This window comes from Apteryx mantelli, chromosome 1 (assembly GCF_036417845.1).
Source record: "Apteryx mantelli isolate bAptMan1 chromosome 1, bAptMan1.hap1, whole genome shotgun sequence".
Lineage (NCBI taxonomy): Eukaryota > Metazoa > Chordata > Aves > Apterygiformes > Apterygidae > Apteryx > Apteryx mantelli.
In genome coordinates this window covers 18353775-18366627 of record NC_089978.1, presented here as the reverse complement: position 1 = coordinate 18366627, position 12853 = coordinate 18353775, and the positions used below count along the sequence as shown (strand labels likewise).

At 36.6% G+C, this 12853-nt stretch overlaps 1 protein-coding gene across 1 annotated transcript in view; it reads right to left on the bottom strand.

Annotated features, from left to right (window-relative positions):
* The window catches only part of GRIA4 (glutamate ionotropic receptor AMPA type subunit 4), a 240939-nt gene that overhangs the window by 1361 nt on the left and 226725 nt on the right, over window positions 1–12853 (bottom strand). Inside the window, exons 14-15 of the mRNA XM_067289632.1 lie at window positions 9246–9360; window positions 6768–6902 (exon numbers count right to left, since the gene is read on the bottom strand). Coding sequence (XP_067145733.1) covers window positions 6768–6902; window positions 9246–9360 — 250 coding nt within the window. The remainder of the gene's footprint in view (window positions 1–6767; window positions 6903–9245; window positions 9361–12853) is intronic.

Below are 12853 nucleotides of genomic sequence, written 5' to 3'. Positions count from 1 at the left end.
TTAACAGAAGAGGAGATACCTTCATCTAAACTGCTTCAAACTACACTTGCATGCAGTGAAATGAGAATCAAGACTTTTATGAAACTGAAAGCATTAATATCTGTAAATAAAGTCATACACAACTGTTTATAGGTTTAGACCTTCAACTTGGTATTTTAAGAAAAAATATGACTAATGAAAACTGCTTGTAAATTGATATCTGAGCTATCTTTCTGAAAATTCCATGAATTAAACCTAAAGAAATTATTGCTTCTATTCAAAACACGTATATTTAGTGTCAGTAAATCAGAATGCTGTCCTCAAATCTCATTTCATAAATATTGTCCTATAATTAGGGAAGGTGGGAATTTTCAAAGGAAATGGAGTTTATTGAGAGAAAATACAGTTTACTATAATTTTCTACATTAGGTCCAAATTTTCCATAAGAGGTTTAAATTTTTGCTACCTTAAAATCTTTTCTTTCAGGTAAATCAGAACAAAATATCTTGTTTGGAGACTGACTGACTCAAGGAGAAGAATTTGGATTTGTTAAAGAAAAGAGAAAAGATTTATAGTTATTCCATCTAATTTTAGCCATCAGTAATCTACTCCAAAAGAACTGTCTCTCTCATATGACAATAGAAAAATCCAACATGATTAGCTTAGACTAAATTATTTCTAGATGGCTAAGATTAGGGACATAACTCCCATTAGTTACAGCTGAGTTTAACATAAATCCAGTTTTCCTGAGCTCCTTTCCCACCTCATGAAAAGTGTGGTCTGGATGTGTCAGTATTCTCATTTTCCTTTTGTGACTGGACATCATACTGAGATTTTCTTTCTGGTCACACACTGTCATGTCCCCATGGGTTACATGACCATGTTAACTCATGGGATCCACCTGAGTATGATACGTCAGCACAGATGTCAAAAGTCTAGGGTCAACCAACTGAATAAGGACACCTGCAACATCAGGCATCCAAACTGCAATAGTTTGAAACAGTTTTCAAAGAGATTATTAATCAGTGGGGGATTCTAATTTATAGCCAGTGGAAGCTATAGCCTATGCAACTAATGTAATTGGTGCGCAGTGATGCAATCCGAAACACTGATTGGAAAAAGTGAGAGACCAAAGGGTGCATTCACATAAGAGCAAAGGGATAACAGACATTATAAAATCGCTTTATTTGCCCTTATTACTGATCTCTGTGTTTAGATAAGAGCTTTGTGCTTCTGAGCCCAGTTTCTCCTTCTGAGTTAGCAGTAAAATCCTATGCTGGTCTTTGATAAACTAAATTTATTCTTATATATGAGTGTTTGTATGTATAGATGAAGGAGGTTCCTTAAAACCCCCAAGTGTTTCCACTGCTTCTGGATGCAGTTCTATGAGTGAAAATGCACTGGTGTAATTAAACATTGTATTGCTATCATTAACTCCCTCAAAGAAGAGTCCTCCAAAATAAAACTACCTTACAGCACAGTAAGAACTTGGATATAAAAGTGACATTCCAAATCAATTAGCCTAAAAAACTCAGCCCTCATAAGCAGCCTAATTCAGGAAAAGGCCTCAGCATACAGAAGGCATTATGGCATTCCCCTTAAGATGAAAAAACTGGGCCTTGCTAGTCATCAGTTGCAGTGTCCAAGTCATCCTTTGAAAAATTTCTCTGAGGCCACTGTACTCCATGGCAAGGACTGTTGCCAGAAGTACCTTGGCCTAATTCAGTAGCTAGATACAAAGAATCATATGTAAGTAGTAAGGCAGTGGGGACCTAAACCCGCACAGAGACTTCTGCTGAATTCCAAAAACCTCAATTACATCCAGAAGCAAATATAAAACTGCATATGCAAAGCACATATACAATGCAGTGTGGTGTAGTTCCACATACTGCATGTCCAGAGTGCCATTGCAAATGTATTTTGAGGACTGGTGATTGCCAACCGAAATGCCCAAAATGTTTTTTGGTCAACAGCAAGAAGAAGAAAAATGTCTTCTGCCAGGAGTTTTTGGGAAGTGTGAGAGTCCAAACCAAAGCTGGATTGCAGACTTTGTTGGAAAAGGGAGGGCCTACTCCATACTTGCTAAACTTTCCAGAAAGCTGTCATTATGTATCAGGATCTCTCCATCACTTTAATCAGCTATCTATTCATGACCATTCAAAGTTAGCCACTGCAAATATAGGATATGTGAGTTATGCATAATTTAAAGCTTTTGTAGCCCAATCTATATAGCTGGGCCATTGACAAGGCACCCAGAACAGAAAGACAGTAAAAAGTGATCCACAGAAATAGAGCAAATGAGAATAATGAAGAATTTCTCAGCAGCCTTCTCTGGAATAAGAGAAAAAAAGCTACAACAAGGTAACTTCTTTCTTCTCACAGCAGAGATTAAGAACAACTCAGCAATTTAACACAGAAAATAATCAAAATAGTTAACAAAGCCAGTACAATCAGGTCAAATTTGTATTCAGGATGATGCTGTAAAGCAAGGTAACCAAAGAAGTTCCTGAATTATATTTTAAACTAAGATATGGGTAATAAGCCAGGCTAATATTCTGCTTAATTGTGCTGTTACACTTTCAGCTTTATAACCTGGCTGCATAAACAGTTTCAGGAGAGGCTGGGATGAGAGAGAAAATTATTGGTATTTACTGTGATAAAAGTAGCAAGGGAAATGATGAAAGTCTATGTGCAGTAAGTGTACGTATTTAATAGTGATAATGTATTTTCAATTTTTGTCATCAGTTTTAACTGAATTAGTTGTTGTGTTGATCATGGAAAATACTGACTGCCTTGCTCTCATTAGGAAATAGTAATTCAGGACACTGATAACCTCAGCCTATATCATACAAATCTTCTAGTCTGTTTTTTTTTATTGCTCTGACTTCTCTAGTAGCTGGGTCATATGGAGACGTCTTTGGCACAAATATTTAAGGCAAACTTTAAATGATTTTTTCTATGTTGAATATGAAACTGAAAATAAAAAAAAGTCAAAATAAATGCATTACACGTTTTCAGAGGTATCCTGTAGCATTTAGCTTTGTTTATAATTCATTTTGTAACTTTCTAATAAGCTTTCATAATTTTGTAATTAATATGGTTAATTATAAACAACAGCATAGAATGGGAGAACACCAGAAGGCAGTTGAACTTGAAGTAGGTGCATGAGTTTCATGGCACACTGGGGGAGGCCTTGGAGATCTGGTGCTAGTGACTGGGTGGACACTGTGTAGCCACACCTGTGTTAATCCCTTAAAAAGCCTATGGCATCACCTGATGTGAGGAATTCAGTAGGCCTTTTCAGTAGAGTAGCTGGAGATAAGGATGTTAGGCTCTGCACCATTTTCAGGTTACCAGGTCAATTAGTGTGCTAAGGGCATAATACTGATATGCAAAAATGGAAAATTGCTGCTCAAGGGAAGAGGGAGGATTGATTCCTCCCTAAAGCAAACTTCCTTCCTTTCATGCTGCCTTTGGTAGACAAAATAGCTTGCCATTGCTTCTGAATGTCTTTGTACCAAACATACAGACTAGTCCTAGATTTTCATTTCCTGTTGCACACACAGGTGAATTTCCCTGGGACAACTCACTTTTTACTGGATTAAATTAAAGGAAGAAAACACAGTGTAAGTAATGAATATTAATTTTAAAGTGGGCTATTTAAGCTATTTTATATTAGTTTAACTTATAAACTATTAAAACTATTTGATATCAGCTTAAAAATCAGATCTGTGTTGGTTATTCATGCAGATTAGAACTGCCAAGCATCTTTCCATATTAGCAAATTTTAGTCCTAATGCAATCCCTTTAATCCTTGGATAAACAAACATATCCAAGGCTTTGAAATGCATGAGACAGACATAATTCTAACATGCAGAAATACATGTAAACAGTATCGTAGGCTCTGTATTGCTATCAGCTAACAGAGGCCATGATTAGAATGCGTATGAACAGATGGCATAATCAGTCTGCACAAAGCAATTCACGTAGGTAACCCCTCATTGCTTGCATGGCTAAAGAAGGCTAAGGATTGATAGGAGAGTATAAGTTGACCTCAGCATAAGTTCATATGATGAAATTTCTCTGGTAAGTATTGTATCAACTAAGCAAAGTAGCATGAGCAATTTTAGAACTCCATTAACATTTATGTTTGAAATTTTAAAGTTTTTTTTTCCAGTTTTTAAATGTCTGTAAACTAAAATGTTTTCAAAAGGTTATTAGAAGTTTTCACTGACCCAAACATGAGTTTTCAATAAAATAAAATGTTCATATTGTCTATATATTTTTTTCATATAAAAATTCATCTCTCTTGCAAAAAGTCCCTCAAAAATCCAAACTTTAGAGAAAGGTCCTTATGCACTTTCCATAAAAAGTCTGAACTCAATCAGCTCTAATTTTTAATCAGATAAAAAGTAAGACTTAAATAAATTCTACAAGTATAATCATTGTTGCATTAGATTCATAGATCTGGGAAGGAACTCAAGGGGCCAGCTAGTCATGTCATACTTAACTTGCTAAGCCAGGTCAGTATTTTCATGAAAGATTTGGGTTTTTTGTTCTTAAGAATACATTTTGGATGGATTCTATTTTGTAAACTTGATAATGAATGTGCTTTTTAGGGCTTTTACTGATGAATTAAAAAATTAGTTTTCAATATTTCTTGGATTTGTTTTTTAAAAAAGGCTTTCAGTTATATGTTATATTTGGAGCTCCTTATTTTGTTTCTCATACTGGAGTGGGAAACCTCTCAGTTATGAGCACGTCATTAAAGAATTTCAGGGGAAGAGATCTCTTCATTTGCATTTCACATAATTATTTGCACAGGTTTATTTCTTTTTAAGACCTTTGTTACTGAGAGTCAGCAGTGAACTTTGGAGATTGTTTAATATTATAATCTGGAAGTCCTGAGTTAACAAATATTGACCTATGCTCTTAGAGTCACGTTGACATCTACTTAGCTGTGTGGTCCATCAGCACACTGATGGCTGTTAGTATTCTGATATATTCTAGAGGTTTGGCCTTTTTCTTGCTTATTTATATGCCTCACATTTTCAGCAGTGAACCAAGTGCAGAGTTAAGATTTTCTACATGGGGAAATTAGGTTCTTTTCCAATTAGAATATACCCAGAGTCATGCCTTCTGGTATAAAAAGGAACAAAAGAAAACTACACACAGACAATATGTTTGGGATAGTTTCCCGGTCAGTGTACACCAAGCCCCCTCCCTCACCCCCGGAGAACCCACCTATTCCTTGCAGCGCTCCAGCTATCATGCTCAAACACCATTCTCTGTTCACTCTGTGTTTGTTCTGTACTGTAAGGTTCTGTATTGTACCGGCTGTGCCTTTAGTCTGTAAGCTCCTCGGGGCAGGGACCTGTTTTTTGTTTGGCACACTTCACCTATTGTACAGCGCCGTGTACTCCAGCGCTATATAAATAAATAAAAAATGATAATTGTATCTACAGTTGTTTCCTCTTAAAATTTTTGTAGGTGGCAACGTAAAATTTCTATTCTTCATTTTTCTTCCTTAGTTTTTGTTTCTTACTTCCACTATAGGGAGGACTCAGTGATTTCAAGAGAATATAGCTCAGACTTTTTGTTAAAAAGATGATGTGCAGCGTTGTTAATGGCAAGGAAAAGAGAGTTCGACATTGCCAGCGCTAGGAGGTTAGGGTCCTAGCTGCATGTTCTGTTATAAAGCAGCTAGTAGAGTTTGGGAGCTATCTGAAAGTTATATTTAAAAACTCAGTTTGCTACTAGGTGCTGTTTCCAAATGTCACAGTGCTGATTTGACTAATGATTAGTTAGCAAGATACTCACTGCATGAATGAAAAACAGTACATTAGTAAACCCTCCCTGCACACCTATTCAAGGCTTCTACACAGGATGCATCACAACAACATCAACATTTCAGTCTCTGAAATCACTGCATGAACATCTAAAATATACTAGTCCTGAGCAAGGTAAGAGGTTACATTAGTCTAGTGGAAGCTGAGCATTGTAATTGAAATCTTTTCACTGTTTAGACCTTTTTGTGGTTATTGTAGTGAACACAGTTTGATCTGAAGCAGGGTACTCTGAAACAAATGCCACAAGTAATCAGCATAAAACATGTATCAAAGGGAGGGTGCAGGAACAGAATGGGGAAGGAAGAGAGAAGTTAAAAACCATTTAGACCTCATGTTACAGTGCCCTGTCTTCTGTTAGTCTTAATAATGGTTCAGTGACACTGCCTATCCTAAATCTTCACTATAGCAAAGTCCCAGTTAGGGCCAACACTAAATAATAAATGATTATAGCAATTTATCACTATTAGAATGCAAATGATTAGGAAAATAGACTGGCCAATCAACTAAATAAACATTGGCCCTCTGAACACAACATTTTTTAGTACCTAAGATTTCAAATAGCTGTAATCTCCCAACTGATTCAACAAGATTGAGTTGTTAAAAATGTATTTTTGTTAAAAATTCCTTGCAATGCAGATGTCTATTAGCAACATAGAATAGTATACTGTACATCTGCAGCCAAAAAAAACTGAACCACTTTGCACTGGAGTTTTCCAGAATATAAAGCTCTGTTTAGAAGCAAGCATTACCACCACTGGACAGACATGTCACAACACTGCATTACAAGATGCATCACCCACTCACTGTAGTAGGCCCTAAGTCCTACCCCTAAATTTTAATACTTTCGGTTCCATATACGTTGTAACCTTCTCTATAAGTTGCTAAATTCTGGGTATTCTGCGAGGAAGTTGGGTTAAAAGTCTGTGCACTCTTTGCCACCTTCATTCGTTTCGCCTCTGCCCTGGACTTGTAACAGAACTCTATCAAAGCCACCAGCATTGCCAAGCCCAAGCCTCCAACCAGAATGTAGAAGACTCCAGCAACGTTGCTGAGACTCAAGGCACTCGTCTTGTCCTGAGGAAACAGAAGCAACACAGTTAACGACAGAAACAAAACACCCCAGGAGCACAAGCTACACATTAAACATCAGAAATTGAATTAAATAATAAAGTTTAAATGAAATTAAATGACAATCGTTTACGTACTTCTCAACGAATTGACCTATCTGGATCTGTAGAATATATTTTAGTTTTTCTGGTCAACATAAAAGTATTATGAGTATGTTACCAGTATATCAGGATGTTATTGCTTACTTACTAAAGAGCTGCAAAATGTTACTTCCACTAACTGGAGAATTAAACAATGACATCTCTTCCTCTCTTTAACATTGATATGAAACTGCATTTACGTAAAGTTCTTTAAAAGTTTTGGAATCCAGAAATTCATTTACATCAGACAAGACTTTGCTTGATTTTTGTTAAAACACAAATTTTACTTGTGGTAGCATTGCTGTTAATTTAAAAGATCCAGACTGACTTTCTGATAACTAAATAACAGGTGAACATAACATGTGAGGCTTAAGTTATTCCTTTGAACAAACACTTTCTTTGAAAGTGCACACTGTACCATAAACATCATGATATATTTGCCTCTTACCAATTATTTTATTTTGTTTCTATGTTATTATAGATTCAGCTCTGGAACATGCCCATGGACTACTAAGGCTGAGTACATTAAAAATAATACAATTTTAAATAACAATTTATTAAATCTGACACATTGTAATTTAGAAAACAGTAATAACCTTCTTTAGCAAATTATTGAATATACATCATTTTATAAATGATCACCTTTTTGGACTTACTGTAGTAGCTAACTATTCTACATTTCTCTACACTTCACTGACTATGAATCACGTATTTTATGGTTTGAAAACTATGTGCATTTTTAGCACAGTTCTCAAGGAACTCTTTGAGAATTGACTTCTATACGTTACTACACTGTGTGCCTTAAGATATTTATAAAACTTTATTCTTATGCAGACTACATAATTTTTGCCTAAAGTAAGGAGAGTACTTAACTTCTGATTGTAATCTGTATGAAATTTTAATTTATGATGAATGTTAAATATTTGGATGTTTAATTTAAAGAGGCACTATTTACTGTGTAAACAGTAGATTAGTAAAGTAACAATTCTCATGAATATTGCTGTATAGAGGTATAAATTTGAATCCATGGTGATGTGGGCTTATAGCCTGGATTCTGTGTTGCCTGTCTCTTTTTAGCTGCTTAAGAGCAGCCTGAATATCTTGGAGGTGACCATTTTCCTCTAAAGTTAATTGCTAACATGATGCTTGTGAACAAGGAAAAGGCAGAATTGAGAAAGACTGGATCTAACACATGTAGTGGGTTGAGGCTTTCTCAGCTGTCATTTACAGGTACTCTGCCTGAGTGGGGACTGCAGTTTTTCTCGATGGATTTTCGTTCCTTTCTCAAAACCACTTGCCAGGTAAAGTGAAATGTGTAGGGCATGGAAGTTTATTTCCCACTTTAATTTTACCCTTTAGCCAGCAGAATAACTCTTAGAACAAGTAGGGAGCAATCAGTCACTGCTTGTCATGCTTCCCTTTTAGCTCTGGACAACACAAATTGGCATGGAGACGGAGGTACTACGAAGAAATTGTGGACTTCCAGAATATAGGTCTGGCACTAATTGTGGTGCTTCTGAGTGATCAGAAAAATAGCTACTTCTGGCATGTTTGTCCTCAGGAGAAATAGAGAAGGCTCCTCTCCCTGAAGCTGTGAGGATTACAGTTTGGGAGTGGGCTCAGGTAAATACTGGAAGCTGTAAAAAACCATTAATTATTGAAGCCTTTCGCTTCAAAGCTCAACTTAAGTCTTCCCTTGCTCCTGAAGGAGACAGGGACCTTCCTAATGGGATTCAGGCATAGTCACCCTTGGCACAGTGGTGAAAGGAAATCCTTTCTATTAGAGTTCCTCCCTTTCCAAAAACATTTGGAGGCAGGCCATCTCCTAAAGGAGAAGGTGTGAGTGAAGCAGGGCAATAAATTGTTACGTAGTAAATGGGGAAGGTACATCCCACCCAGAGAGGGAGAAACCAACTAACCTACCTTGCCTCCGCCAAAACAAAACTGCCTTGTAATTCTTCTGCAGATGCCCTTAGCAGGTAGGATGATGTGAGGTGATTTATGATAACTTGTATCATTGAAATCCTTAAAAAGAAATAGTGCTTCTTTAAATTAAAGTGTGACCCCATCAGTATTTAAGGCAAGATGGGGTGAGGCTGATTCATTCTGTGTGTCTACAGCTGCTTATTTTATTTCCATGTCATTTTGTTTATTACTCCCTTTACTGCTTTGTGAACACGATAGTAGGTCCCGAACTGCAGCGACTGACCTTACTTCCAGAGTCCTTGGGTCCACATTCACCTTTATCGTACCACCATTTGTTTTTCAGCTTGTCTAAGACGCCTGCCTCACTGAGTTTCAAAACGGCAAGGTTTACAGGAGTTCTTCACGTGGAAAATAACATAAATAACATTATATATGTTATTTTATGTTATTCAAGTAAAACTACATAGAATCGCATTGCAAAGTGACAGAGCAGAGGCCACAGTGGGTGCTATGTCATGTACTGTTGGCCCAGGTTTAGAGACAGACATATGACCGGGACCTGCTCCATCGCTTTAGGTAACAGGCACATACTGCTGGGGAAGATTTGTAAATAAATAGTATGCAATTACTGTGAACCCAAAACTATTGGCTTAAACACATTAACAACATACTCTTCAGAGACATATAATGCAACCAGATATATGACTTAGAAAACATATTCATTTGTGTTCCTTGACTTGGCTATAGCTATTTCATTTACTGCCCTCAGAATTATGCTGGCAAGAGAAATGAGCTGCTTCATGTAGCTTGCTAACCATAACCAAATGGCACAAATCTATAATCACCCTTCGCGCAGAACACCCACTGATGTCAGTAGATCTGCGTGCAGAGAACTTGCAGGGAGGTGTAATACCCTTATTCTCGGCTAAGAAGAACATGACAGTCAATATTTTATTTTCATTTCCAGTTTGAACATTATATTTTCAAATTAAAACCTTTCTTTAAATCTCACTTACTCAAATAAGTCTTGCAGGGGTCCCAGACTGACAATAAGTTATTATTTGCAATATCTTCTCTTATTATGGTTTTTGCTGGGGATGATGCAACTGAGTTTAATATTAAGATGAAACTTAGTGTTATGCCTCAAAGTTGTGAACTGCTATGGTTTTACACTGAAGTTACTTAAACTCAATGAATAATCTCAGATTATTATGATAATATCCCACTTTATGCAGTTGTAGCAGTTTTATTTTCGAAAAAACTATGAAAAAATTAATGGACTATTTGATATATTTTCCACTTCAAATCATTGACTGTCAAATTCTTAAAATGATATGTATCTAAATATGTATTTATGTGCAGGTGTGCATGAAAATACAATATATATCAGAGAAGGAGGTAGGTAAACAGGAACGGTGTGTGATAGATAGGTTTCACATGACACAGAAATTGATCTTGTGTGTACCACCACATTCCTGTGATAAAATTAATGTCTCATAATGTACCATAATCCATACATTGCTAAAAGGTTAGCTCATGAAATCAAGGCTAAAAATAAAAGATAAATAAATAAAGCAGTGCAAAAAATAATTAGTGTAGTGTAACTGACTGAAACTACTAAAATAATTATTATGAAAGAGTACAAGGGGATTGCAATTATGTTTTTTAACTGGAAATCCCCAAATGCTTATTTATAAATATATTTGTGTATATATATTTAATATACATATAAACCTCCCCCCATAACCTTGTATCTTACTATTAGCTTTAGGGATCCTGACTTTTAACACCTTCTGGAATATACATAAAGGGTGGGATTCACCTCACCTCATTTCTTCCATGCCAAAGTTATTCTCCAAGCTTTGGTTATCTGTCCAGGCTTCCCCACATTTAAAAGAAAGAGATAGGTACCTCCAAAAGTTGATTTTAGATATCGATTTTAAGAAAGGATGAATTGCACACTAGAGATGCCTGTCTCTTCATTTACTACTGAGGAAGCCTAGGTGTCATGCCCAAATCACAATTTTTGACAACTACAGTTGTGTGAGAGGCTTCCCAGTTACTCTCAAGTGATCCCTGTAAATACAGAAAATGCTTCCTCCACTTTCCAAATCCCACACATTGTATTCATATGAAATATGCTGCTTCTAGCACAGAAGATGCCTGTTTCTTGATCTTTTCCAGTATTTAAACTTACATTTTGTCTTCAGGCTTCCTGGCAGCAGGTTGTGCAGGTTGAAAGTCGGATATGAGAGTCCCACAGCTGCGAAATTAGTGGGTAGCAGTTTGGGATGCTGGCAAGTTGCCTGCCAATATGATCTTCTGTTTGCTTCTTGCACAAGTGTGAAATAATTAACATTATTTGGATACTCATCATCCGTAACAAGCCATGAATTTGAATAGTACCACATCTCCTACTCCCAGCAGTGTAGCAGGACTGGTTATGAGCAAGACAAGGGACATTCAGGTACTGTTCTCACATAGAAAATCAGAAGTCTGTGGAGTTGTTCTGGATTAAATTGGTGGAAGCAAAGTGATAATTATGACTCTATAAGAACTTTCAAGAACAGCAGCAAGCTGGGGAAAGTCAAGAAACAGATGCCTCCTACTCTTTTGCTTGATATTTCAGCACAAAGAGAATTTAGGTATATAAAACCTGATATGAGTGGGGATTTTTTCTTCTTTGCTGCTGTAGTTCTTTTAATGTCATCCTTTCTGCATTCTCTCTGAGAGAAAGCTCTCAGGTTTTCCTTTGGGAAAAGCAACCAGTTTCACACTTAAAGTTGCCAAACTATCTTCAATATATAACTACTGCAATGGCAGTGGCCAGGATAGATGAGACAGTTAACACTCTTCACTGAAATACAGCCAGTGATGTGTCAGAGGCCACAGTCCCTTGTTTCTCTGCTTTACGTTTTTTGCTGAAACCTGTTCTGAATCAATGCCCTGCAAAAGCTAAGGGAAACCTGCCCTCCTCCCCTGAGGCTTTGTGATGAGACATGATGTATCCTTTTCATTTCCGGTCACACAGTCCTATCTGCCATGAGGAAAAGGCACTTTCAGCTAAATTTAAAACTACTCTGTGCTTTTGGAATGGTATTTTTACCCCATTTTAAATCATCCAGGTGTGGTGGGATAAGTATGCATTCAAACTAATAAGAGAAACCCAGACTGAGGGGCTACAGAGCTGAAAAAGAACATTTTAGCTTACACTTTTCAGAATAACAACATATATACCTATGTTTGCAATCATAAGAAGTGATTGCAGGTATAGTGACTTTAGTGTATTTTAGGCTTTTTGTTTGTTTGTTTTTACAATTTAGAAGTAGATTTTCAACAGCTCCCGTGGGAGTGGAATGTCCAAATTACCTTGGCTTTCAGTGCAAGTTGCTTATTGAGACATCTTTCCTTTCTTTGAAAATCTCCTCTTCAAAGGCATCATTTTGACCATGCCTGTCAGGAACTCAGAAACTACAACCTATTTCTATGCTGCTTACACAATTGGTTGGTGAATAGTCCCACTGACATAAAGGGGACAGGAGCTATAAAAATAAATATGGTCTTCTGTATATGAACAAGAGCAATGCCCTTAAGATATATACCTGGGATAAATCTAGCATCTCGAATTAAATTTCCCATCAGGTTTCCCATCAAAATGACAATACAGAGTTTTTCTTGTTTGTTGAGTGATTCTTGTATTACTAGTGCTTGGCTAAATCTTCAGGTAGAATAAAGTGGCAGAATTCATGAAAGTCAGGGTGGTTGTTCCAATGTATAGCTGCTGAGAATCTGCCTTGTTCTATATATACAGGATCCATTTGCCCCTAATTCATGTGAGGATAATGCAACAAAAATGCTAACTAAAATTGCTCTTAATATATGGAGAAGAAT